The sequence below is a fragment of the Arvicanthis niloticus genome, chromosome X, assembly GCF_011762505.2.
Source record: "Arvicanthis niloticus isolate mArvNil1 chromosome X, mArvNil1.pat.X, whole genome shotgun sequence".
Taxonomy (NCBI): Eukaryota; Metazoa; Chordata; class Mammalia; order Rodentia; family Muridae; genus Arvicanthis; species Arvicanthis niloticus.
The window spans coordinates 108568562-108596411 of record NC_047679.1 but is presented as its reverse complement, the minus strand read 5'-3'; the positions used below and the strand labels follow the sequence as shown (position 1 = coordinate 108596411).

At 42.3% G+C, this 27850-nt stretch overlaps 1 protein-coding gene and 1 pseudogene across 1 annotated transcript; one reads left to right on the top strand and one right to left on the bottom strand.

Annotated features, from left to right (window-relative positions):
- Nucleotides 1-11309: 11309 nt before the first annotated feature.
- LOC117695269 (protein disulfide isomerase Creld1 pseudogene) lies at nt 11310-12558 on the top strand (annotated as a pseudogene).
- Nucleotides 12559-16639: 4081 nt separating this feature from the next.
- Nucleotides 16640-24899, bottom strand: Rbmx2 (RNA binding motif protein X-linked 2). Its single transcript, XM_034484766.2, has 6 exons — nt 24769-24899; nt 24458-24573; nt 22535-22586; nt 20272-20401; nt 18211-18394; nt 16640-17696 (listed from the first exon to the last, which is right to left on the bottom strand). The coding sequence occupies exons 1-6, from the start codon at nt 24771-24773 to the stop codon at nt 17206-17208; spliced, it is 978 nt and encodes a 325-aa protein (XP_034340657.1). The 5' UTR covers nt 24774-24899; the 3' UTR covers nt 16640-17205.
- Nucleotides 24900-27850: the final 2951 nt, after the last annotated feature.

Here is a 27850-nt window from a genome sequence, read left to right as displayed (position 1 = left end):
CACAGTCACCCTGATACCCAAACTACATAAAGACCCAACAGAAAAGAAAAAAAAAACAAACAAAAAAGAAAAGTACAGACTAATTTCTTTTATGAACACAGATATAAAAAATAAATCAACAAAATACATATAAGCCAAATCCAAGAGCACATTAACATCATCCACCACCGTGATCAGGTAGGTTTCACCCCAAAGAAGCAGGGGTGGTTCAACATAAGCAAATCAATAAACGCAATCCACCATGTAAACAGACTGAAATTCAAAAACCACAGAATCACCTCATTTCCTGCAGGAATGACTATTGACAAAACCCAACACCCTTCATGACAAAAATCCTGGAGAGATCGGGGACACAAGGGACATGATTAAACACAATAAAGGCAATGTACAGAAAGTTTATGGCCAACATTAAATTAAATGGAGAGAAGCTCAAAGCAATTCAACTGAAACCAGTGGGTAAACATACGTTTACCCACTCTTTCTGTATCATACAATGCACTATGAATTGAAGTCTTAGCTAGAGCAATGAGACAACTGAAGGAGATCAAGGGGATACAAAGTAGAAAGGAAGAAGTCCAAGTATCTTTATTTGGAGATGATACAATGGAATACATAAGTGACCCTAAAAGTTCAACTAGAAAATTTCTACAACTGATACTTTCAGCAAAGTGGCTGGATACAAAATTTAACTCACAAAACTCAGTAGCCCTACTGTATACAACTGACAAATGGATTGAAAAGGAAATCAGGGAAACAACACCCTTCACAATAGCCTTAAATAATAGAAAATATCTTGGAGTAACACTAACCAAGCAAAGACTTATACGATAACAACTTAAAGATATTGATGAAGTTCAAGAAGGTATGAGAAGATGAAAAAAACTCATATGCTCATGGATTAATAGGATTAATATTGTAAAATGGCCACCATACCAAAAGTAATCTGCAGATTCAAAATAATCCCCATTTAAATTCTAGCACAATTCTTCACAGATCTTGAAAAGACAATTTTCAGCTTCGTATGGACATACAAAAAGCCCAGGATAGCAAAAAAAAAAAATCCTAAACAATACAAGAACTGCTGGAGGTGTTACTATCTCTGATTTTAAATTATACTGCAGAGTTATAGTAATAAAAATTGCATGGTTTGGGCATAAACATAAACTTATTGATCACCCAGAATATGAAGACCCAGAAATAGGTTTATACACCTGTAGACATCTGATTTTTGATAAAGAAGTCAGAAATATATAATGGAAAAAAGCACCGTCAACAAATGGTGTTGGTCAGATGGCTAGATGGCTTCATGTAAAAGAATCATGAAACTCAACTCAAAATAGATCAAAGATGTCAATGTAAAACCAAGTTCACTGAACCAGATAAAAGAGAAAGAGGGGAATAGCCTTGAACTCATTGGCATAGAAGAAGACTTTCTGAACAGAACACTGATAATACAGACACTAAGATGAACAATTAAAGAAAATGGGACCTGAAAAATGAAAAGTTTCTGTAAAGCAAAGGACAACGTCATTCAGACAAAGCAATAGCCTTCTGAATGGGAAAAGATTATTTACTAACAATACAATACAGGGATAATATATCCAAAATATATAAATAATTCAAAAGCCAAAATATCAAGAAAATAAATAAACAAATTAAAAGTATGGTACTGATCTAAACAGAGAATTCTTAATAGTAAAAATTCGAATGCTGAGAAACACTTTAAGAAATGACATACAGAGGGTCAGGAAATTGAACAGAGCTGTGTAGCAATGGAGGATTTGGGGGTAGCCACCAGAAAGTCCCAGATGCCAGGAAAGCAAGAGGCTCCCAGGACCCAACAGGGATGACATTAGCTGAAATTCCCAACAAAGGGGAGAAAGAACCTGTAGAGACCATATCCAAAGGTTAGACAAGGCCCCCGGTTGGGAGATTGGGGTCACCCACTCATCTCCAAATTTTTAACTGAGAATTGCTCCTGTCTAAAGGAAATATGGGGACAAAGAGTGGAGCAAAGACTGAAGGAAAGGCCATCCAGAGACTGTCCCACCTGGGGACCCATCCCATATACAGTCACCAAACCCAGACACTATTGCAGATGCCAAGAAGTGCTTGCTGACAGGAGCCTCCTGAGAGGCTCTGCCAGTGCCTGACAAACACAGAGGCAGATGCTCACAGCCAACCATTGGACTGAGCATGGGGACCCCAATGGAGGAGTTGGGGGGAGGACTGAAGGAGCTGAGGGGGTTTGCAACCCCATAGGAGGAACAACAATATCAACCAACCAACACCTCAGAGCTCTCAGGGCCTAAACCACCAACCAAGGAGTACACATGGAGAAACCCATGGCTCTAGCCATATATGTAGCAGAGGATGGCCTTGTTGGACATCAATGGGAGGAGAGGCCCTTGGTCCTCTGAAGGCTCAATGCCCCAGTGTAGGGGAATGTGAGGGCAGGGAGGCAGGAGTGGGTAGGTGAGAGAGTACCTAGAAGCAGGGGGAGAAGGGATGGGATAAGGGGGTTTGAGGAGGGGAAACTGGAAAAGGAAATAACATTTGAAGTGTAAATAAATAAAAAATCCAATAAAAAAGAAAAAAATGTCCATTAACCTTAGTCATCAAGGAAATGCAAACCTAAACTACTTTGAGATTTCATCTTTCACCTGTCAGAATCGCCTACAATTAAAACAAATGATGGCTCCTCCTGGTGAGGATGTGAATAAGGGGGCACTCACCCATTGTTGGTGGGAGTGCAAACTGGTACAGCCACTAGGTAAATCAGTAGAGTAGTTCCTCAGGAAGATGAGACTCAGTCTATCAGTCTACCTCAAAATCTAGCTGTACCACTCTTGGATGGAGATACACACACACACACACACACACACACACACACACACAGAGAGAGAGAGAGAGAGAGAGAGAGAGAGAGAGAGAGAGAGAGAGAGAGAGAGAGAATGCTTCGTCCTACCACAGAGACACTCTTTCAACCAGGTTCATTGCTTCTCTATTCATAATACCCAGGAATTGGAAACAATCTAGATTTCCCTCAATAGAAGAATAGATAAAGAAAAGAAAATGTGGTATATTTACACAATGAAGCATTACCCAGCTTTTAAAAAAATGGAATTCACAAGTAAATGGATGGAACTAAATACATCATCCTGGGAGAGGTATTACAGAAAGACAAATATACAGAAAGACAAATGTGGTATAAGTTCACTTATATGTGAGTATTACCAGTTAAATCAACGTGATATCCAAGCTACAATCTATAAAACCACAGGGGTTAGGTATAGGGCAAGGAGCTATATATCTCATTAAGAAAGGAACATAGAAGCCAGGCAGTGGTGGCACACGCCTTTAATCCCAGCACTTGGGAAGCAGAGGCAGACAGATTTCTGAGTTCGAGGCCAGCCTGGTCTACAGAGTGAGTTCCAGAACAGCCATGGCTACACAGAGAAACCCTGTCTCGAAAAACCAAAAAAAAGAAAAAAAGAAAGAAAGAAAAGAAAGGAACATAGAATAGATAGAATAGATAATTATGGGTAGATACGAGCAGGGCTGGAATAGAGGGATCAAGTTGGGAGAGGGAGGGAAGAAGGGGTGAGGGAAAGAAATATATGGAGAGAAAACTAAAATTAAAGAACATTTAAGGGGTAGTATGGAAACCTAATATAGTAGAAGCTTCCTAAAATAAATACGTATATGAAGGCTATTGAAATGAAATTGCAAGTAATGGGGAATACAAAGCCACACTGGACATCTTATTTGTCACCAAATGGAGCTTCAGGTACCAGTATTGGATTATATCTAATTGTTTTGATAGCCAAAGGGGTCCCATGGGAATCTCCAAACAACCCAGGCTGATACCAAGAAAATAGGGTGCCTTCCCCAATCTGATGGCAAGGCCCCACTGCTGAAGGCACCACCTACACAACTCAGTGAATATGGAGAAATGAAGCTGGTACCTACATAGAGCCTTTATCCCCTAGGATCTGGTATCTTTCATACAGGAAGTATTCTGCATGCCACCAAAAGAGAAATTTAAACACCAATCCACCCATAAACCCTGTGATCTACAGTGAATGTTAGTACTGTGGTGGTTCAAGTCTTGTGGGAGTAGCCAACCAATATCTAACGTGACTTAAGGCCCACTTTACAAGATGGAACCCATACTGGACAGTGCTCCAGTGACCAAGAACCTGAGACTAGATAGCCCCAGGGTCAAACCAAATACTACTGAACTTTAAAAAAAATAGCAATAAAATGACTCCTAATGACATTCTGCTACAGTGATAGATCAGTGTCTTGCTCAGCCATCATCAGAGAAGCTTCCTCCTGCAGCAGATGGGAACAAACACAGAGACCCACAGACAGACATTATGAGGACACTGAAAGACCTTGGACACTCAACTCTAAATGTGAGGTACCTATAAAGCCCTCCCCTTGTAACAGGTGTCCAGACCTTAGCACACCTGACTCTATGATGGAAGTTCTATTCAAGCCATAGAGCACATGGACATTACCACCTGCCAAAATGAAAACAAAGACCTAGTTTATCAAATCCATAGTTCTGGGAAAGATTCTTACTAACTTTGCTTTTTAGCTTTCATAGTTCTTCTGGCTAGCTATTCTTGTTAAGTGAAATATGTCAACCCTGTCAACTCAGAATATGGTTTGTGTGTGTGTGTGTGTGTGTGTGTGTGTGTGTGTGTGTGTGTGCACGCGTGCACGTGCTTAAAATCTCACCTTGACTTAGTGGTTAAAAAGAAAAAAAGTATTAAAATATTGGTTGCTCTTATAGAGGACCCATGTTCCGTTCCCAGCACCTGCATGGTAGCTCATAACCATCCATAACTCCAGTTTCAGGAGATCCAATGTCCTCTCTGAGCTCTTCATTCATCAATGCACACATGATGTTCATACATCAATACAGACAAAACATCCATCCATATAAAATAAAAATGAATCCAAAGATTTTAAAGTATGAACCACTATCCATATATTAAATTTTATCTTTAAGTCATCAAATATTTAATGAACTATGGTATTTTTCTCATGAAAGCCCTATTTCTCATTCAACCTTTCCTTCCATAAACACTTCTTGAGAGTTCACTGTGTGTTGTGCACCATGGGAGGAACATTACATCTGTCCTCCTGGGGCTACAGAGTCAGGTGAGGACACAGACAATAAGAGAACAACCCAATAGCATCATATGTGCACTGTACTATGAATGAAAGAATAATAAAAAAAAGATGATAAAAAAAATCTCACCTTGAGAAAGATTCAGTGCTTCACTGTACATTGAGATCCCAAATACCCCATGTAGTCCCTGGCCAGCTGATAAAGACTTTCTACTGGCTTTAACCAGTGTCAGAAAAGTCTTCTTTGGTGGATACCCTACAGCACTTCTAGAGGTCCCACCAAAATCCCCAGACCATGAGACAGGGGTGAGGGTAGTGGTCCTGAATGCAATGGTCAGGGGACTCCTAGGTGGTGCACGACGATGTTCTGGGGTCCCATGACACATTTTAATCATTTGCTGCCCAATGTTTTATAGCACCCCCTACCCCCAAAAGGAAACAGAAGATCACCTTGCATATCACCTCTGAAGGTAAGTCTGGTTAAGGCACCTTCTGTTTGGACACATAGGAGAGGTAGGACACAGCTTTTGATCTAGTGTCCAGGATCTGTGTGAGGTGTCCCTGAGTTTCCTGCCTGTGTATGAATGTGTGGTGGCTAGTCTGGGCTGTTTTCACTGTGTGTCTCTATGTGTCTTTCTCTGTGTCACTCTATGTGATTCTGTCAGGTTTGTTTCCCTTTATTGACAAGTGGTTGTCTCTAGTGTGAGACAAACCTCCCCGCCCCCCCACCAGACTTGCACCCTCTTGTTTGACATCTGAATTGTTTTGGCTCTGCCAGGTTATCCGGGGTTGGGGGAGGACCTCCACCTGTCCCACTCCTGGACCACTCAGTTGTTTCATTCATCTCTTGATTCCTGCACATAGTCTGGGTTATCCCAGGTGAGTCTAGGCCCCTGTGTCAAGTCAGGGAGGAACTGAGTCTCTCATCCAGGGCCCCCTGCAATCTAATCAGAATGTGCACAGGGAGGGGGAAATAGTTCCCTGCCTGCTTTAATCAGTCCCATGGATGGGAAAAGAGGAAATTCCATTCCTTGCTCTTTCATAACTTATATCATCTTTTCAACCAATGATAAATATGATTGAAAAACTCAAATCCAAACATTCTCTAGGGAAAAAAAGTAGAAAAACCACACCTGGGCCTGGTAGTGGGTGGTGAGTGAGGAGAGAACCACTACTGGACAATTCACCCTGGACAGAATGGAAGTTCCCTACTGTCCAACACTAACCAAGGGGACTATAACATTTTTTCCACTGGCTCCTTTTTAGGATTAAAGACAGCTGCTAAAATGACTTATTCTGTTACCCAGTTGGCCCCAGATATTAGAAAAAAGTTATAAAAATTAGAAATATTGGACCCAAGGGGCTTCTGAGTGTGTTTCAACTGTTGACTTAGGCCTTTCTCTTGGTCCAGCACCCCTGCAGCAATGGTGAGTCAGTCGCGGGGCATCCAGTAGCTACTGCAGGCCAAGAAGCTGGAGGCTGAAGCAGGCCAAAGAAATCCAGGCTGAAATTGAACAGTACCACCAGCAGAGGGAGAAGGAGTTGAAGGCCAAGGAAGCTGCAGCACTAGGGTCCCATGGCAGTTGTAGCAGTGAGATGGAGAAGGAGACCCAGGAGAAGATGACCATCCTCCAGAACTACTTTGAGCAGAACAGGAATGAAGTTCCTGGATAACCTCTTGGCCTTTGTGTGTGACATCCGGCCAGACATTCATGAAAACTACCACATAAAAGGATCGGAGGCCGAAGCACCTGCTCTGTGGGTTGGCATTAGATCTGCCCCCATAGAATAGGAAACCTCCACAGAGTGCAAGCTCTGTTCTGGAAGGCATCAAATTATTTCTCGATGCTGTTGTAAGACCCTTCACTTTTTGAAAGTGTCAAATCTAGCTCTTTGTACAGACTTACTACGTACCTCAAGTTTCATCTTCTTACCTTGTGTGTCTTTAAGGAGTATATATCACCTGTTTTCCTATGTGTTCATGCAAGTAACGGGTATCAATGTTGACTTTTCTTTTATTAGTCTAGTAGAAAAAAATTCTTTGAATAGAGAAGGAGAATAAATTGTTCCCTTCTACTTTCTTAAAAGTCAGGGGCATAATCTATGAAAAAGTAGTAAATAGCTATTTGTAACTCCTGTGAAGAAGCAGCCAGCCTTATAGTACTCTATCCTGGATACTTTAGAACAGTGAATATGCTTGTTCGGGCTGCTGTTAGTGTAGTTATGAAGGAACCTGGGACATCTGGTTCTCAGGAGTCTGATCCTTCCAGAGAAACAGGTGTACAATGTCTTGGAACTGAAAAATGCATTTTTTCAGTCTGCCATTGGCAGAGGTGAGTCAACCAATCTTTGCTTTTAAATGGACAGACTCAGACAGTGAGCAACATACCTGGAACAGATTGCTGCAAGGATTTAAAGACAGTAAATGCTAATCTCTTGCCTTTCTATCAGGTTTCCTAGACCATAGTCTAAAAATATGTAAATGACCTCTACCTAGCCTCTAAAACTAAAATAAATTATTAAAGGGCCACTGGAGGACTGCTGCAAGAGTTAGAGACCGTAGGCTACAGAATATCTACTAAGAAAACCCCTCTTTGTACATCAGAGGCTACTTATCTTGGCTACCAGCCGAAGGGAGGCAAAAGGAGCCTGTAGGATTGCTGCCATCCTTCAGATCCCAACTCCAAATACTAGGAGACAAGTTCAAGAGTTCCTATGTACAGTTGGGTATTGCTGACTTTGGATACCAGGCCTCTATACACCAGCACAAAGTGGGGCACTGAGTCCCTAATCTAGACTGAGACTAAACAAAAAGGCATTTGAGGCTTTAAAAACAGCTTTGACTTGGATTCCACTCCTAGCACTTCCAGATGTCTCAAAACCTTTTCATCTGTTTGTGCACAAAACAAAAGACATTACAAAAATAGTTTTAACCCTAACTTTGGGGCCATGGAAATTCCCTGTGACATGCTTGGACAATTGATTAGACCCTGTAGCCACAGAATGGTCCACTGGTCTAAAAGCTGTGAAGGGTACTGCCTGTCTAATAAAAAAAAAATGGGGCTTGGATCTTATAACTTACATCAGCACCCTATGCCACTGAAGCCTTTCTCCAAAGAACACCAGAACACTGGAAGTCTAATGCCTGAGTGACCCAGTACCAGGCCCTATTTCTGGACCACCCCTGAGTCTGGCTTAAGAAACCCACTGCCACAAGTCCCGCTACCCTCTTGCTTGATGACAGACAACCTGCAGGCACTCATCCATGACTGCCACCAGATACACAGATACACAGGAACGGTAATAGTTATTTTAACAGAAGCAATTTGGGCCCAAGCCAGGTACCTCAGCCCAGAGAGCAGAACTGATAGATCTGACCCAGGCTCTCAACCATGGACATAGACAGTTGCTGTGTCTTTAGTACAGAACATGCCCATGATATGGTCGATAGAGAAAGAAGGCAAAGGAATTTAAAAACAGAAAATCTTGACCCTCCTGGAGGCTACTTGGCTTCTGCTACAAATTGCTATCCTCCATGGCCCCACTGCTGAGAACATCAAAAAGATGACTCTCCTGAAGCCAAAATTACCAAGGTCACTGACCTGGCTGCCAGACAAACAGCCTTAAAACCAAACAGGGCCTATTGATATTCTGACAGCATACCCCAACCCAGTGCTGCCTGAAACCCCATGGTACAACTAAGAGGAAACAGACAATTAAAAAGAAAAATAGACAGCTCAAACCCACAGGTTGATAAAGACCAAAGGGAGGTAATTGACCTTCTCCAGGCTATTCTTCTGGGGTCCATAAGACATTCTAAGTTGCTCAGTTATACCTAAACTGGACAGCCTAGCACGAAATGTCTCAGCTAGATGCCAGGTTTGCATTCAAATGAATCCCAGAGAGTCCTTACCCTGGAAGGGGTCTGAATGAGAGGCCAACACCCCAGCATACTCCAGGAAAAAAAAAAAACATCTGGCCTTCCAGGGAAGAATAAAAATACTAGTTTTCATTGATACTTTTTCCAGGTGGGTAGAAGTGTTCTCCACTGAGACTGAAACTGTTCAAGAAGTAGATACAAAGCTCCTCCAGGAATGCATCTCCTAATGTCTTCTCCCCTTAGCAGTGGGGTCCAACAATGGCCAGGCTTTCATAGCCAAAAAAAAAACTTCTCAATTAATAGTTAAAGATTTAGGTATAGATTAAAAACTTCATAGTGCAGACCTCGGAATTCTGAGCAGGTACAAAACAATAAACAAACAAGATATCAAGCCTAACAACATTCTCATTGGAGTCCAGTGAAGGATGGATAGACCTCCTTCCTTTGGGCTTTGAGCTCACTGAATCCCCATATAATTTGAGATTTATCCTCTATAAGATTATATTTGGAAGACCTCCCCCACTGTTTCCCAGGCTCAGAGACAAACAGTTGGCAAAACTCTCTGATATTCCTTTCTCAAGTCACTACAGGCTCTCCAGTTCTCCAATAAAGGCTGTTCACTGAAATCTCCAAAAGTCCACCATCTGAGTCCAATGATACTGTCTTGGTTAAACAGGTAACCAAAAAGGCACTGAAACTAACTTGGAAAGGATCCTACATGGTGATTCTCTCCACGCCCATGGCTGTGAAGGCTGCTGGCATTACATCATGGATCTGCCACATCCAGGTCAAAAGAGCAGAAGTCACAGACACAGCCAAATGGACTGTCTTTGTAATGGACCCATTAAAATTAAGGTTTTGTGGTCCCCAGGTCTTTGTACTCCATGCCCTTCTACCTCCTCCTGAATCTTACGTTTGGTATGAATACAGGGTTATGGTCCAACACCCATTGCCCTCAGGACTGGACCTGGAAACTGAGAAGACAGATACCGGGGAGGCATTGCTAATACGGATGCAGACCAGGAACCCATATTCCACCTTGACCTTTTTACTTACTGATGCCTATTTTAAGTGTCTGCTTTTATTGAAAAAAAAAAAAAAAAGAAAAGAAAAGCTGTGGGAATTTATCTTCTGAGATAGGAATACTGAATTTACAATTCTATGCATGCCCTGTGGCTGAGACCGGTTGCAGGAACAAGAGAGTTTTCATTGCAAAATTTGGGGTTGTGAAACAGGCTTCCTGAAAACACACAGATGAATATACAGAAAGACTTCTTCCAAAAAAAATGCACAGCAGAAAAATGTAATCCAATGGCCATAAAATTAAAAATGAAGGAATCTGTAAGAAAGATGGCCTTTGAAAAACAGGCAAAACCTGGGAACAGGAAGGGATGATGGATATAGAGTTAGTTATTCCCAGCCTGATCTGCAAGGTTGCTGATTAAGCTTAGCCTGTGGCCATACATATAGATTGGAACTAACCAAGCTGTCAGTCCTTTTGCTGACAAGATTCACTGAGATTGGGGTGCCCAAAATTAACATTAGAGGACATACAAAGGGGTGGAACTAATATAATATCCAAAACTTTTAACCTAGGCACTTCCCCTTCTTCTGATGCCTGTTGTTTTGCCTTATGGGTTAAGTCATCTGGATAACAGCAGTATCACCAAGCCCCTGAGGCTACTTGGTGGCCATAGACTAAATGTGCTTCTTCTGACACTTTCAAAACTTAACTAGACAGGTTGGTTAAGGATCTAGAGATATTAAACTTCTATTTCTGAATTAAAGCAAGCTGATTACTTGCAGAAATAATCCTACAAAATTAAAGAAGCTTAGACTTACATCTCATTGGATAAAGGAAACTATGACTTTGGGAGAAACCTGTTGTTTCTATGCCCATTGATCAAGAGTAATTAGAAAAAACGTTCGCTTTTCTCTTAGAATATTTTGGGATCTAACCCTTCCGCTCTCTAATTCTGGCCCCTAATAACTCACTGAGACCCTAAAACAATGGGCTGATGCCTATTCTTTTGCCAGCGATCCTGGCCACCTCCCCCTACCGTAACGGAGAAATAATTTCTCTGCTGGAATTGCAGATAAGGCTCTTTCCCCGCTCCCAGTGCCTCTGCTTCCAGAACCCCAATTCATCCTTGTTTTGTAATTACTTAGGTCTGGGGCTCTAAACTCCAAGGCACCTCAGAACCAAGTCATCGCTTTCCTCCTTACAGCATGGCTTCTCCAGTGAACCCTGCCCTCTATCTGCATGTCCCCAGCCTGGGAAAAGATGGCTCCACAGCCCCTAAGGGGCCTGGTGTCATCTCTGCTCTGGTGCTTGAGCCTGTTTCTGAGCCTCCCAGGACCTATCTGGCTCCAACCCTCTCTTCCTCCCCATTCTTCTCCCCGAGCTGAGCCCCATCCATTTCATACCTGCTGGGCACTGGTGGATAGCTTCAACAAGGGCCTGGAGCAAACTATCCGGGACAACATCGGTGGTGGAAACACTGCCCGGGAGGAAAAGAAGTTGTCCAAATACAAAGACAGTGGGACCCGCCTGGTGGAGGCCTGTGCAGCAAGTCAGACTTCTAGTACCACCATCTGCTAGAGCTGAGTGAGAAGCTGGTGGAGGCTGGGTGGTTTCACAGGCAGCAAGATGCCCGGACCTCTTCCAGTGGCTCTGTTCCAATGCCCTGAAGCTCTGCTGCCCCTCTGGCACCTTACGACCCTTCTGCCTGCCATGTCTTGGGGGCACAGAGAGGCCCTGCAGTGGCTATAGGCAGTATGAAGGGGAAGGGACTCGAGGGGGCAGGGGGCACTGTGACTGCCAAGCCGGCTATGGGGGCAAGGCCTGTGGCCAGTGTGGCCTTGGCTACTTTGAGGGGGAGCGCAACAGCAGCCATCTGGGTATGTTCAGCATTTTCTGGTCCCTGTGCCAGCTGCACAGGGCCTGAGGAATCCCACTGTCTGCAGTGCAAGAAAGGCTGGGCCCTACATCACCTCAAGTGTGTAGACATGGATGAGTGTGGTACAGAGCAAGCCACCTGTGGAGCCCGACCAGTTCTGTGTGAACACAAAAGGATCCTATGAGTGCAAAGATTGTGCAAAGGCCTGCCTGAGCTGTATGGGAGCAGGGCCAGGGTGTTGCAAAAAATGCAGCCCTGGCTACCAGCAGGTGGGCTCCAAGTGCCTAGATCTGGATGAGTGTGAGACAGTGGTGTATCCAAAAGAGAATGAGCAGTGTGAAAACACGGAGGGTAGCTACCACCGTGTCTGTGCTGAAGGCTACAGCCCAGAGGACGGCATCTGAAGGATGAGGTCCCAGAGTCAGCGGGCTTCTTAGCGGAGATGACGGAGATGACGGAGGATGAAATAGTGGTCCTGCCGCAGATGTTCTTTGCTGTGCACTGGCCACGCTTGCTGCTAAGGGTGACTTGGTGTTCACTGCCATCTTCATTGGAGCTGTGGCAGCTATGACGGGGTACTGGTTGTCAGAGCGAAGTGACCGTGTGCTGGAGGGCTTCAGCACGGGTAGATAATCCCTGCTGCTACTTACAGGATTTCCTCCCACCCAGGCTGCCCCTAGAGGTTATTTCTCTCTCCCGCGGGACACCTTGAGGCAGCATGGTTTCTCTTTGAGACTGGGGTAAACACCCTTTTACCTGCCTTACTGAGCACCCCAGGACCCCAGTGGTCCCGGGGGTGAAAAAAAGGTCCTGAAGCTGATGCTATGAGATCCTTGCTAGACCTCACAGTGTGTGAATTCCAAGACTGTTTTTCCTTAGGGAGATTGCAGGTGGGCTTTGGCCCCTGCCCAGGATGAGAAGCGTCCCTTCAGGGGTGAACCCCCATCCCCCCCTGCCAGGTGCATGCTGCCAGCTCCTGTTGTGTATTAACCACCCACACCCCAGGCATTGACTTGTTTATTCATCTCTTAAAATAAAGGATGGTCTTGGAAACTGGAAGAAAAAAGAAAAAAAAAAAAAAAAAAAACCTTGCCATGCGTGGGGAAAACCTCAAAAAGTGAAAGGGCCAAAGACATAAATCAAAGAATTGATACCAGTCTGTGATCTTTAGATCCCCAGGCAAGCTACTCTGCTATCAACACTGGCTGGGTCTTTAATTCTCATTCTGATTGGATTAACAGTGGAGCCCTGCATCTTAAACTACATAGCCAATTATGTATGAGTTCACTACAATTAATGATCCTTAGGACTGCCAAGGACCAGCCTTGCTTGAGGAGGGGTTCTGGGAGAAGGGGTGTCTTGGGATCCGTGAAACAAATGATAGAAGTCAAATCGTGAGTCCAAGCTGGTGGCCTATATTCTGCTGGAGATGTATTTCCAGCCTGCTTTCTCTCTCTCCTGTTTTCTTTCTCTCGGATCCACTTACTGTGGACATCTCCAGACATCTCTCTGTTTTGCTCCAGACAGTTCTCCAAGCAGTTCTCTCTTGCTGTTCTAAAAAATTCTCTGGATGGCTCATCTCTTCATATCATAAGCCCAGTCTTTTATTTTACACATCAATCCAGTCATTTATTCCAGGTTTCTTTCATTCGATGAAGGATTCTTCCCTAACAACACACATGTATTGGTCTGACTTACATACGTTGTTGAGCTCCATTTATTGGGACTCAATAGAGAGAAATGGACCAAAAAACTGGTGGTGTGCTGCAGGTTGTCACAGCAGCCGGGACACGCATGGAGGCCCACAACCACTGGGCCTATACCAGGGGCAGGATCCATCTCATTCTGTCCCCACCATGGCCATGCCAGACCAACATAAGACCAGCTTCACCTCTTTAGAGAAGGGTAAGTCTTCTATTTTACTCATTTACCAAGACCAGTGTGGAAAGTAACAGGCCCCTAGGCTTTAACAGGCCCCAGACTTTAGCACAACTGACTCCATGACTGAAAGACTATTCGGGACATAAAACTCAAAATTTAGACAGTACTACCTGCTAAAATGAAAACAAAGACCTAATCTTTCATAGTTCTGGGAATGACTAAATGTACTAACCTTACTTTTTTGCTTCTGTAGTTAACTCTTCTAGCTAACTGTTCTTGTTAACTGAAATCTGTCGACCCAGAATATGGGGTTTTTTTGTACTTAAATGCTCACCCTGAGAAAGATTCAGTGTTACACTGGGATCCTGAACACCAGTGTAGTCGCTGGCTGGCTGATAAACTTTCTACTGGCTTAAACTGGTATCTGAGCAGTCGTTACTGATGGCTACCCCACAACACCCTCCGGGCTCAGGGAATCCTGTGGAAGAGGAGGCAGAAAGAATGTAAGAGCCAGAGGGGATGGAGGACACCAGAAAAACAAGACCTTCTAAATCAACATGAACAGAGCTCACGTGAACTCAGAGACTGAGACAGCATGCACAGGGCCTGTGACTTTAAGTGCCCTGTTGTTTGTGTATGTATTATGGCTTCCAGTCTAGCATCTTTTATGGGATTCCTGAGTGTGGAAACAAGTAGATCTCTGAGTCTTGTGCCTTCTCTTGCACTATTTTCCGTCTATTTGTCTAATTCCAATGTATTATTTTTATTATATATTTTACTTTACTATTGACCTTTAAATGTTTGTTGGTTTTATAACGAGAGATGGAAAGTGGATGGAAGGGGAGGTAGGGAAGAACTGGAAGAGGTAGCAGGAGCAGAGACCATAAACAGAATATATTACATGAGGAAAAAAACTCTATTTTCAATAAAAAAAAAAATTTAAAAGAACCCTAGTTTCTTACTTAGGGTTTCTATTACTGTAAGGAAACATCACAACCAAAAAGCAAGTTGGGGAAGAAAGGGTTTATTTGGGTTATACTTCCAGATCATAATTCAACATGGAGGAATTCATGCCAGGAACTCAAGTAGGGCTGGAACCTGGAGGCCAAAGCCGATGGATGCAGAGGCCATGGAGGGATGCTGCTTACTGGCTTGCTTCCTGTGGCTTCTTATAGAACTCAGAATGACCACACCAGGGATGGCACCACTTACTATGGGCTAGGCCTTCCCCCTATTGGTCATTGAGAAAATGCCTTCCTTATAACTGGATCTCATGGAGGCATTTTCTCAACGAATGCTCCTTCCTCTCTGGTGACTCTAGATTGTGTCAAGTTGACACACAAAACCATCCAGGATACCTAAACTATCTAATAAAAGCCCAGTATCAGGCATGAGAAATCTGTTCCAGTTGTTGGTCAAGGGAGTCCAAGAGACTCCCCAAACAATATAGGTTATTGCTGTTACCCTTGGTTGCCTCCCTGAAATTGAAAGTCAGTTTCTATTGCAGAAGGCACCACCCACTTTGGATATCAGACCCAAGAGGATTTGAGCTAGATTTGACCTGAAAGCCTCCTCTCTGAGGACTAGCTTTAATTATACCAAAAGTTGCCAAGGGAGGAAGCAATCACTAGTCCTATGCTGTGACGCCTACAATTTGCAGCTATCAGTATGGCATGTTATCCCTAAAGGTTCAATACTGGCACTTATATTTTGGTGGTAACCAACAGCTGTCTAATTAGACTTAAGTCTATTCAACAGGAGGGAAATCATACCTGGTACTACGATCTTAATCAGCTATTCACAGCTAAGAGGTGATGGATCTTAGAAAACCTACTACTCCCACTTTCCTAAACTAGTGTGACTCTTAACTGCACTCTAAAACCTTTATACTCACCAATCAGTGTAGATGTCTCACCTCATCAAAGAAGCTTCTTTTTACAATTATAGTAGTAACTAGTCAAAATGTAGAGAACAGCTGACAATAGGGTGTCCAGGCCCAATCAATAAACCTACAACACGTCCCTCCACCTAAAGCTCAGGGAACATCACAGAGGAAGGAGAGGAAAGATTCTAAGAGCTATGCTTCTATACTCAGGAAATCTCAGCAATATGGCTGCTTAAAAGAGACCTGAATAATTATATCAGTTGACTTGCCAGTGTGAATAGCAGAAATCTCAAAGGCCCCAACCCTAAATGAAGAACTATGGGCAATTAAAGACTGATGAGAAGGAAAATTAGTCTTCCCCAAGAAGAGTTCCTTAAATGTTTATCTAAACAAGTGGTCAACCCTAAAACATAATAAATGCACACCAAACAGACTCCATCAGGTTCTATGTACATAATTATTCAATATTATAAGTAACAGTAATAAAGAATAAAAGGTTATGAATTTGAGTGGGCATGGGAAGTAATGGAGTTTGGATTTGCAGCACTTTCGTACCTGTGACCCCAGTACTGGAAGAGAAGAGAGGCAAGCAGTTCCCAAAGACACAGCAGTTAGCCAAGCCAGTCTAACTCAGTGCAGCAAGAGATTCTGTCTCAAAGAAAGATAGAAAGAGGCAGACACTCAAAAGTTGATCCACAGCTCCCACACATACATGCACAGGAGCACACAAACACGAGAAAATAAACCTTCCTTAAACTGCTTTCATTGGCATTTTGACATTTTGTCACAGAAATGAGAAAAGTGACAAAGAGCTGAATCCATAGAAACAAAGCCTATTTGTGTTTCTCAGAGATTGTCTCTACTCAAGAACAGAGAATGGTATAAACGATTTAGAGATACATGAAAATGGTATTCATCCAACACTGAATGGACCAAATGTCACTGAACTGTTTAGAATGGTTAACTTTACTTTATACGAATTTCATCTCAATACAAATAAATAAGTTACAAAGAAAAAATACATAGACATGTATATAACCATCAAAAACTAAAAACAACGAATCTCCGGAGCTACCTCTTTACAGTTGTATCTGCCATCTGGTAGGTTCCTACAGTGCTGGCCTCTAAATAAGTAACACGAAGACTAGAACTTCAGCATTGTCTTGAGTTTTGACTTCCCTGAAAAATCTTACCTTAAATCAGAGGTTTGTGGGTTTAAGGGCCAAATTTATAAACCAAATTTTAGGCACATACTCTGGTCAGTACTAAATATTTAAATATTTATTTAAATATTTCCCCAGGGACAATGGATCATGTTTTTTAGTTTGTTTGTTTGTTTGTTTTAAAACAGATATCTAGCTATTGAAACTATAGCCTTTTCAACAACTCTGTCATGTAAGGGATTCAAAACATTTGGTCCCCAAATTTTTATATATAGAAATAACAACAACAAAGAGAAACTGGCATTATGCAACAAAATTCGTTTTCAAAGAACTGGGCAGCTGGAACAGGCTTCAGTAATGTCTACGGTCACTAGAATGGAAGGACTCGCGCTCCCGAGAGTGCCCATGCTTTCTGTGCCTATAGGACTTATCTGGACTCCTACTTCTACTTCCATGACTCCACCTTTCAGAATGCCCACCATGCCTGCTGGAATGAGTGCCTGAGCTCCTCCCTCTATCCTTCTCTCTGCTCTTTTCTTCACCCTCCCTCCTGCTTGAGGACTTATGCTCATGCTTGGGTTTCTCTTTCTTTGCCTCCCACTCAGGGTCCTCTACTCTACCACTGTAGGAACTCCTGCCATCAGGGGAACCTGAGTGACTCTTCTTCCTCTCTCTATATTCAGACTTCTGTGCTCTCTCTGAGGTCTTGCTGCTGTGCTTCTTCGAGCTATGCTCATCCTTTTCCTTTACTGTTGTGCTTTTGGAGCAGGATGGCAGCTCTGCTTGGACCTGGCGTTCAGTCTTCTCCTTTTCTTTCTTTTTTTTCTTTTTCTCTTTTTTGTCTGGGAGGGGGGGAAATTAAGAAGAAAAAGAAAACATACAAAAAGTCTCTTTAAAATGTGCCTTTCTTCTTTCTGTAGATCATATAAAACTGAGCCATTCCCCAATGTTCCCATGCTAGCAGATGGAGAATGTGATGAAAGATGAATTCCAGGCGGCAACATGGAGCAGTCACAGGCTATGTCTCCTGACAAATGTCTTTAGGAATCAAACTGGACACCTGTTACTCCTGATGGGACAAGGTGTACATGACAACTAACATAAGGGCTGTATCTCCAAAACCAATCTCATTTTGAGATCCCCAAGGGTTAGGACTGCAACATATAAATTTCAGAAGACATTAATTCTGCCCATACTACTAGCCTTCCTCCCTTAGATACCTCTGCTTTCTCAACCAAAGTAAGCATTCTCACACCTTCCCCTTTTATACTGAAGAGTGGATTACTGACTATCTGTGCATGCTTGGAAAAGAAGACCCTAAGACTACCCACTCTTCTCCTGAGTTTAATACTCTACCTTTTTTGTGCTTTTTTGAGAGTTTGGCATCTTCGTCTTCAGAGACTTCAGGAGGACTTGACGGGGGTGTTTTAGCCCCACAGCCCTTCTCCTGGAGCTCTCTAGTCATATCATCCACATCTTCTGATTCCTGAGGAGCCCGGTAATTAGATACATGGTCCACACGGATAGTTCTTCCTTTAATCTAAGCAAAAGGGAAATGTTTCAGCAAAGACAGCTCCTGCATCAAACTATTTAAACAAACTAGAGAACCAAGGTTCGAACTACACCCACTGCCTTATATAAAACAATTAAAGAAGGCATGCATTAATACACACCACTCGGCTCTCGGGGCCACTAAATGGGCCTGGGGGCAAGTGAGCCCTCTGAAGCAATTGTGCAGAGCCCATCCCTCCTCCTTCGATATACTACAGGTGCCATGCAAATAAATCTCTTCATATTCTATGTGTATCACAAAGTTTTAAAAAAACACTCAGAAGTATTGCCTTAAAGCACAGAATCATGAAAAACAGTGAGAATTTACAATTTAAAGCACAAATGATTGTCTATAAGGAACTGTGTTCAGTTAGTAAAACTTGCCTTGTAAGAATAAGAACCTGAGGTTAATTCCAAGAACCCCTGTATTAGTGTGGTGGCACACACTTGTAACTCCAGCATTAGGAAGCAGAAAGAGGAATACTTCTGGGGCTCATTGGCCAAGCAACCTAGCCTACTTCATCAGTTCTGAGAAGTGAGACATCCTGTCGAAAGAAAGGGAGGAGAGAGGAGAAAAAGGAGGAAGAAGAGGAAGAGGAGGAGGAGGAGGAACAACCTGGTAGAGGCAGAGGAATTTCTTTGAGTTTGAGGCCAGCCTGGTCTACAGAACTAAGTTCCAGGACGGCTAAGGCCACACAGAGAAACTGTGTCTCAAAAAAAAAAAAAAAAAAAAAAAAAAACCAAAAACCAAATATATATAAAGAGGAAGAGGAGGAAGAAGAGGAGGAAAGAAATGGTAGACAGATTCTAAGGAATGATGCCTGACCTAAATGTGAGTGCATGAATGTGTGTACATACATACAAACTTATACACAGCATTTAATAAGAAAACAACATGCCCTAGGAAAGCATGAGGACCAGAAACATGAAATTTAGTGGTATAGCTGCTTTTTCAACAAAGTAATCAGGAGGCACAATAAGATCCAAGGGAACAAATTCTTTTGTGTTGCTGTGATTGATGGTGGTCGTGGTACTGACCTCACGGTCTTGCATATGACAAAGGCACTCTTATCACTGAGCTACATTCCTGGCACTACTTCATTTTCTCTTGAGCTCTCATACTTTTTTCTACTCCTACCATATAGGAACGTTCAGTTCCTGCTGATTACTGGGCAATAAGCTATAGTTTTCCAAGTGAACAACAATAAAATTAATCCTTTGACCTATAAATAGTCTATTTTCAAGCAGACACACTTACTATGCAGGCGATATCATCTAAAACCTGAAGATTAATTTCACTGTTCCACTACAAGGGTACGTTTTTACTTGTACCTTTAAGCCTCAAAAGCTTCTGTCATCTATTCTATTTCTTATTTTGATACACTTTTTTGAAAAAGCAATTTTCTTCTGATGATGATTTCTTCTGAATGCCATTCTCTTAAAATTTCAGAATGGCTTATTTTTACAGAATTGACAACTATATTTTAACTAAAAAATTTCCGGGAGCCAATATGTTAAGTCACAGAAATCCTAGACTAGATACACATGGCTCCATCTTAGCTCATATAGCCATGATGAACCTCCCAATTCCCTGACACAGCACAATATCCAAGAGTGGTGGCTCTAGTCTCTTCACTCCTAATGTACTAGAACAAATGGAAAATGTGCTGAAATAACATCTGCCAGATAAGGGGTCACAGACCCATGTCTCTGGAACAAAAGTTTGTCTACGCACTTCTACAACCTCCACAGTACATCCAGCTGACCAGTATTATTCCTGCAGCTGGAAACAGCAGGCAAAAACCGTGAAGCCTCAACCATCCACAGGAAAAGGCCAGCCAGAGACTGCACAGTAAGCACATTTACCTTAATTCCATTGAAATTGTCAACAGCCAGAACTGTGCTCCTCTGATCTTCATAGCACAGGAAACAGAATCCTTTCGATTTCCCAGTCTTCTTGTCTCTCACAAGATTAATGTTGACAATCTCCCCATATCTATTTATTTTATAAAAAGTTTTATTCATTTAAAAAATAAAAAATGTAAATAAAGAGTTAAAATTGTTAAAAATAAACTCTAATATGTATAGCATATACTCAACAATGAGTGTGATAAAACTAGAAATAATATTTTAAACAAAATCCTGTTACTCGAGCTAGAGATGATTCAGTAGTTAAGAGCATTGGCTGCTCTTCCAGAGGACCCAGGCTCGATTCCCAGCATACACTTGGAGGCGCACAGGCATCAGTAACTTTAGTTCCAAGGACTCCAGTGCCCTCTTCTCTCAGATGGTGCTGACATACATGCAAGCAAAACATCCATAAATTCTTTTTTAAAATAATTTTTTTAAAAACCCACTACTAACTAGAACCTGAAACCTATTCTCTTAGCTAACAGTTGGATGAACTAAAATGCAACAAAACTTAAAATGTCAAGGATATACCACTTAGAAATTTTTAAAAATTTAAATATGTGAAACTTTGTAGAATGTAGCTAAGCCAGCAGCTATACTCAGGAAAATCTGTAACCTTAAAGAATTTGATTCCTTAAAAAGAATGCATATAAAACAAACTTAAGACAGGCTTTAATAAAAACCAAAACAGAAATTAATTAAATACAAAATAGAAAGTCTACCTTACTTCTTATAAAACCAATTCCAAATAAAGCTTTATAAATTCATAAAACAGGAATTGACATATAAATTACATGATTCTATGTATACATACCAATCCAAAATCTAGAATCTTACTCAATGTAAAATAGTGAATGTGATTCAACTATGGTTGAGAACTATTTGACAATATAATGAGGCACAGCCAATGCAATTAGATAAAACAGATAACAGAAAAGGAGAAGTAAAAGTATCTCTGTTTGCAGATTATATACAATAGTATATAGAGAAAATTAAACAGCATTGAAGATAAACAATAACAAAAATAAACAGTTTAACAATTCAATAAAGTAACAGGACATAGTTAAAAGTCAGTCACCCTTTATATACAAAAAACAATCAGAAAATATAATGGAATGGAAATCCTTTTCATAATAGAAAAAAGGACAAAATACTTGGAAATACACTTAATAACCAAGCACTATACACAGCATATATGAAGAATTATATCTTCAAAAGACATAAATATATATATATTTTAAAATACATTCTTTTTCTGATAGGATGACTCACTATCATTAAAAATACATTCTTTTTCTTAGATAGGATAACTCACTATCAGAAAGATGTCAAGATCTCCCAGAAAGTTAATAAAAAAATGTTAATATAATTCCAATAAAAACCCAATTTAACCCTCTACCTTAGAGTCAGATAACTTTGATCAAGATCTGAACTGGGTTGTGGTACACACCTTTAATCCCAGCACTTAGGAGACAAAGGCAAAGAGGTCTCTGAGTCAAAGGCAGCCTGGTCTACAGAGAGTTGCAGGAAAGCCAGGGCTACAAAGAAACCCCATCTCCAAAAAAAGGGGCGGTGGTGGTGGTGGTAAATAGTCATTCCAGTTAGAGTAGAAATTAGTAAAACCATTTCAGACAACAATTCGGTAATGCTGGTAAATACCAGCAAGGTCTATGTCTGTTTGACTCAATACCACACAGGTAAGGCTCAGAGAGCCCTGTGCCCATGGATGACTCAGAGTTTTCAAGAACCCAAAGAAAAAGGACAATACTGCACCTTCCGGAGAATCCCAGTCTGTTCCAATGCAAGCCCATGCTGAACAAGGCTTAGTAAAAATGACAGAAATGGACTAAAATCCCTCAGACTTTCAAATGATTCAAGTTCTGGGATCTCCCATGTGGTAACTCTCTGGAACCTTATCTATCCTGGGACTGATCTAGGGTCTAGCCTTCCCCATGCAGGGATGTCATTCAGCCTAGAATTAAAATGGCTTTGGTGGCTTTTGAGGCAGGGTCTCAGTTTGTAGTACAGGCTGACCTGGAATGCATTATGTAGCCGAGGCTGACCGCAAGAGATCCTTCTACCTCAGCCTCTTGTCTACTGGCATTAGAGGTGTACAACCCCCCATCCAGCTTGAAATGCCTTGTGACTGTTACAAAAATACACCATGGAAGCAAACGGTTCCATGCATCCAGGAGACAGGAAATAACAGAGGACTTACTGTGAGAACACGCAGATGATGTCTCCTTCTGTCAGTTCATAAGGAAGCCCTCCTAGAAGAAAACACACACTCCAGTTCAGCAAACATTAATCAAGTGTTTACAGCATGCTATGCACTAGGACACTGGAGGTGCAGTTTAAATAAGCCTTGATCTCAGAAATATCAGGCTATTCCAATGACAGAGTGGGTATGGTGACAGTAGTCCAGAAGAAAAGTAATTGACTCTCAGATCTCTGTGAGTTTGAGGCAAGCCTGGTCTGCACAGTGAGTTTTATAGTAAAACTCTGCCTCAAAAAAAAAAAAAAAGGGATAAAAAGAAAGAAAAGAAAAAGAAAAAAGTAATTAACTCTGAGGGGAAAGGCTAGGGTCATCACTTACCAAATTAATCTTATCATTGAGTCCTCACATCCAAAATCCTATAAAGCAGGTGATTTCCTGCACAAGACTCAGATCTCATAAACACTGAGTTCAAGTATACTGTTATTACCCTCACATACATGCAAACTAAGACTTATAAAGTGTTAAGCGTTTCACAGGAAACAATTTCCCTCACGTGTAAAAAGGGAACGCTAACATATTTGCCTCACAGGAGTGTTATATAAATAAAATAAAATGAGGCATATAAAGTGCTCAACACAATACCTAGAACAGCCTCTTTCAAAAGGCAAACTGCGGGATTTTGGTTGTGACATAAAGTGAATACAGGATAGTAATGTTGTCACCAGACACTTAAGAGTTCCCCTTTTACAAAGGCTCGTAATCTTGTTGGTAAAATAATTCTAAAACAGACTAAGGGGGGGGGAGGTCCATTTTATTAGCATTTGAGAGAGAGCTGGTAGGGAAGCAAGTTGTACATTTCACCAGCTACTGGGAGGAGGGAGCTGCATAAGATATAGCCACGCGGTCTGAATTAGGCAGTCAAGCAAGCAGGAGTGCACTGAAATGAAGGCAGAGAAGCAGCTGCAAGGGGACAGGAGACCCTTTAGATTTGAAGTGAGGAAAGTCTAGAGTGGTGGGGACAAGCATGCTCAGGATTTCAGCCAGCACACAGAGAACAGATAGAAAGGGAGGGGCGGGGGTGAGAACTCAGAACAGCAGGTAGACTTAACACAGAGATCAGCAACTGCACTGGGGATCATTTCCCTCTCTTGTCCTTAGCGTGTCTTTAGGTGACTGGGCATTCCTGACAGGTGTTTCCTGAACAGATGATTTAAAGCCCTGTTGGATTAAGTCTTAAGGAAGGAACACACTAGCATGTAACATTAATGTCCCGGTATCCACCCAGGGCCAGGGGTATAATACAGTCTGTATTCTTTTCACCAGGAGAAGTAGCCTTCCCTTAACGAACAACAAAACCCATATCCCTCCACATTTTCAGATGGCCTTTCAAATGTTAAGCAGGAGTAAAGCTAATTTTGAGTCAACCCTCAATGTCTTCCAAGCCAGCTAATGTCTGCCCAGGTAGCTAACAGTGCAGCAAACAATTGGGAGCAGAAGCCAATTACAGGAGAAAATAATTCTGAGGATGGGCAGATCGTTGATATGTGACAGTCACTAAGAGCACAAGCCCCATAGTTGTGAATGCTGCAGTGACCTTAAGCAAGTCCAGTAACCTGTCTGTCCCTCGGTTTCTTTGCCATTATTAGGGGTTGTCTGTGGAGTTAACAGTTTTTGAACAGCCAAGTAGCAAGATTTTTTTAATACAATGAAAGGCAAATACCAATTCTAAGAAGCACAGGCTCTCAGAGAAGACAACTGAAAAATGAATGGACCTGTGAGCAGACTAGCTGAGGTGTTGACAGTGTTCAGAAGTGATGACCAGGGGCGCTAAATAACCAGTAGCGGGGTAGGAGAGGGGGGCAGGGAGGGGGCGGGGCAGGCTCTGAAGGCATTTCTAGAGAAAAAAAAAAATGTGGACCTCACCAAGAAAGATCCAGGCGCTGTCCTTGTATTCCGAGTGCCAAGACACCTTTTCTGCCACCCCAAGTTGAACCTCTCGCTCATTCAGTTCGTTGATCAGCTTCACCTTAGTTAAAGGGCTGTGCGGGAGGCGGGAAGAGGGAAAGACGTTAAGTACGTTTCCTCACGGCCCTCCTTCTACATACCGATCTTCTCCCGGCCCCGAGGGCCTGAGGCGACGGCCGGTCACCGCCCTTAGGGCCCGCCATCCTCAATCCGCTCTCCCTTCTTCAGAGAAACTCCCTCCCCTAGCCTCAGAGAAACTAAATCCTTACTTCATATTCGCATCTTCGCGCGGCTCTCTTAAGACAACAGCTTCCGGGTGAGGCTCCGAAGATCTCGCGCAACCGCAAGACCCAGCTCAGATTGGAGCCAGCGGAACTCGAGGCGGAACTTCCGCCGGAAGTTCCGTCGGGCGCGCTAAGACTTAGCACCTGCTCAGTAACGCGGAAGCGCTTTCTCAGGCGTTCGCGCCGTGGAGAAACAGTTCCCAAGTTCCTGCTGCTTCCCTTTTTGCTGTAGAGCGAGGGTGGGAGCCTGGGCGTTACGATGGATCCGTGTGCCTCTGCGGTCTGAATTAAATACTCACAGATTTATATAAGGAATGTGGCCTTTTTCCAGAAGCAGGAAAAAATTAGCATTGCCGAATTAGTACCTACCAATTGAAGACTTAGAGAATGTAAAGGTTCTGAATGATAGACAAATGTATGCATATTATCTCTGTTAGGGTCTCAAGCCCAGGCTAAGTCTCACACCAATGGCTCCTCCCAGCACTCCTCTCCCTGCTCCTACCCTAAACCTCTGCCTCCAAGGGGCTCCGTTTCTGCCATTTTCATTTTTCATTCAATCTCTTGTTTATATCTTCCCATAAAGCGTTTCTCTGTGTAGCCCTGGCTGTCTTGGAACTCTCTCCGTAGACCAGGCTGGCCTCCCAACAACCCCATTTTACAGAGGAAGAAACTGAGTTTCAAAAAATTAGCTTGAAGGTCCAGAGAGGGGGCTCAGTGGTTAAGACCATTTGCTGATTTTTTTTTTTTTTTTCAGAGAACCTGCACCCAGAACAGGTGGCTCACAAGTCCAACTTCAGAAGATGTATCCTCCTCCTCTGGCCTCTGTGGGCACTTGCACTCACATGGCATACACAGATACATACACATGAATACAACTAATAAATCTTTTAAATTTTGCTTAACTTGAAATGTCTTCAGCTTGTACCGATCAGGTCAGGCTAATTTAATCATCCCTTATTGAGCATCTAGGTTTGTCCTGTACAGTTGCTCTATAGAAGGAATCCGGAGGGTTGGTATTCTGCATAGAACTAATGGTATAAGGGGCAATATATATTTACTTGAATACTTTATGTCATAAATATTCAGAAGTCAATATATAAGCAGAAAATACGGATTCCCTTTTCTGAGTGTTAGGGTCCAAGAATCGCTGAAGAATGATACCCCTCAGATTCAAATAGTAAAAAAGCATTTATTCAGAAGAATTTCCTGCATGCAGGGGTCTCCCTGTTGGAGAATGGAGACCAAGGTGTGTGCTCTGCAGGGTCAATTTAAAGTCTGTTAGCGTAGGGGTGGGTGACATTTACCTTTCTTTCCCTTGATTGTTTGGCTGGTGTGAATGCCTTTGTGATTGGTTGGGGCTCCGTGGACTTTCCAGGGTGGCAAGGCGTCCTCAGATTGGCTGCCTGCTGCTGTGGTTGGCTGAGCATGGGTTCTTGGATCCAGGTTCTCATTTCTGACAAACAGAAACTTGGACCTAGTTGCCTAAACTGCCAGTTTGCAGTCCTGTCAGAGAGTTCTTAGTTTCTTTAATTGATTTTTTTTTGCAAAGTCAAAATATGAATCTAATTTCTATCTTCTTTGGATAGAAATTCAATTTTGCCAGCATATTTTATTTTTTGCCAGCATATTGTTTTCCATTTTTTATTGGATATTTTATTTACACTTCAGATGCCATCCCCTTTCCCCATCCCCCTCTTAGAAAACCCCTATCCCATTCCCCCTTTTCCTTTTTGCACTTATACATTTTTTTAAATGTTAATCAAAAGCTTTATAAGTTTGGTATTGCACAATCAGAGGTGTAACCCACTACCCAACCTAAATATAACAACTTTCTTTGACTGGTGGAGATACATGAACATCTGCCTCCCTGTCTCCCCCCTCTTTCTCTCTTTCATCACCTAGCTTCTCCTCTCCTTCTCCTCCTCTTCTTGCTCCTTCTCTTCCTCTCAGTACTCCTCCCACCTTACCTTAGCTCCTCCTACATATCACCCTTCCTATTAAAATGAAACTTTTCTCTCAAAATACAATTAGAGCATAATTATACCAATTTGTACCAGTGAGGTACAAGATAGTCCTAATACTCCGTCCATCCTTTTGTTGACTAACCAGCACCTCTATCATCTATCCTAACTAAAACACTTAGTTCTGAACCTTTTTGCCAGCATATTTTTAAGTAGCTTATCTTTTTCCTGATATATGTTTTTGCTTCCATTGTCAAAAAACAAGTGTGAATAGCTTTGGCATTTTATCCTGGATTCTTTTATTCTACTTCATTGATATTAATGTCTACTTTTATGACAGTACCAAGCTGTCCTTATACTATAGCTCTACAGGAAAATTTGAGGTCAGCTCCTATACTACTGTGTTGGGAGCCGTCTTTAGCAGAAAGCGGCTAGATCAACTTTGCAGCCATCTGGAACCATATACCCTGATGAAAGATTTGGTTTTCAATAGCCTACAACAGCTAAAGCACACTCTGATAGCCCACATATTTTGTGTTGCTGTTTACTGGCCCCAGCTGTAAGGCGCACGTGCTATCCACGTCTGCAAGGCATTGCGGTGCACGTGCTGTCCACGCTATAGACGCCTGTAAGGCTTACGTCATATCAACACCTGCAAGGCACGTGGTATCCACGCACCTACAAGGCACGTGGCAAAAGCCTATAAATAGCTCAGAATTCCCTTCAATAAACGAGACTTGATCAGAATCTCTGTCTTGTCTCCATTCTTCGCGTCTCTTCCCCTTTATCCCCACTCTCTCTCTCGCTAGACCCTGACCCTCGGACCGGAACGGGCAGTACGGGCTGCAACAGTTTGGCGTCCAACATCGGGCTCCAGTAAGCGCAACAGTTTTGTGCCCAAGCGTGGGGGGTTCGCGACACTACTGTCAGCATTGTTCTTATTCCTTGGGATTTATTTTCTATCTGTGGTCTTTTGTGGTTCCATATCAATTCTTGTATTATTTTTCTAAACCTGTGAAATATATCAGAATTTTAAAAGGTGTTGCATTAAATCTGCAAATTAATTTTGGTAGTATAGCCATTTTCACAATATTTATTCTGCCAAT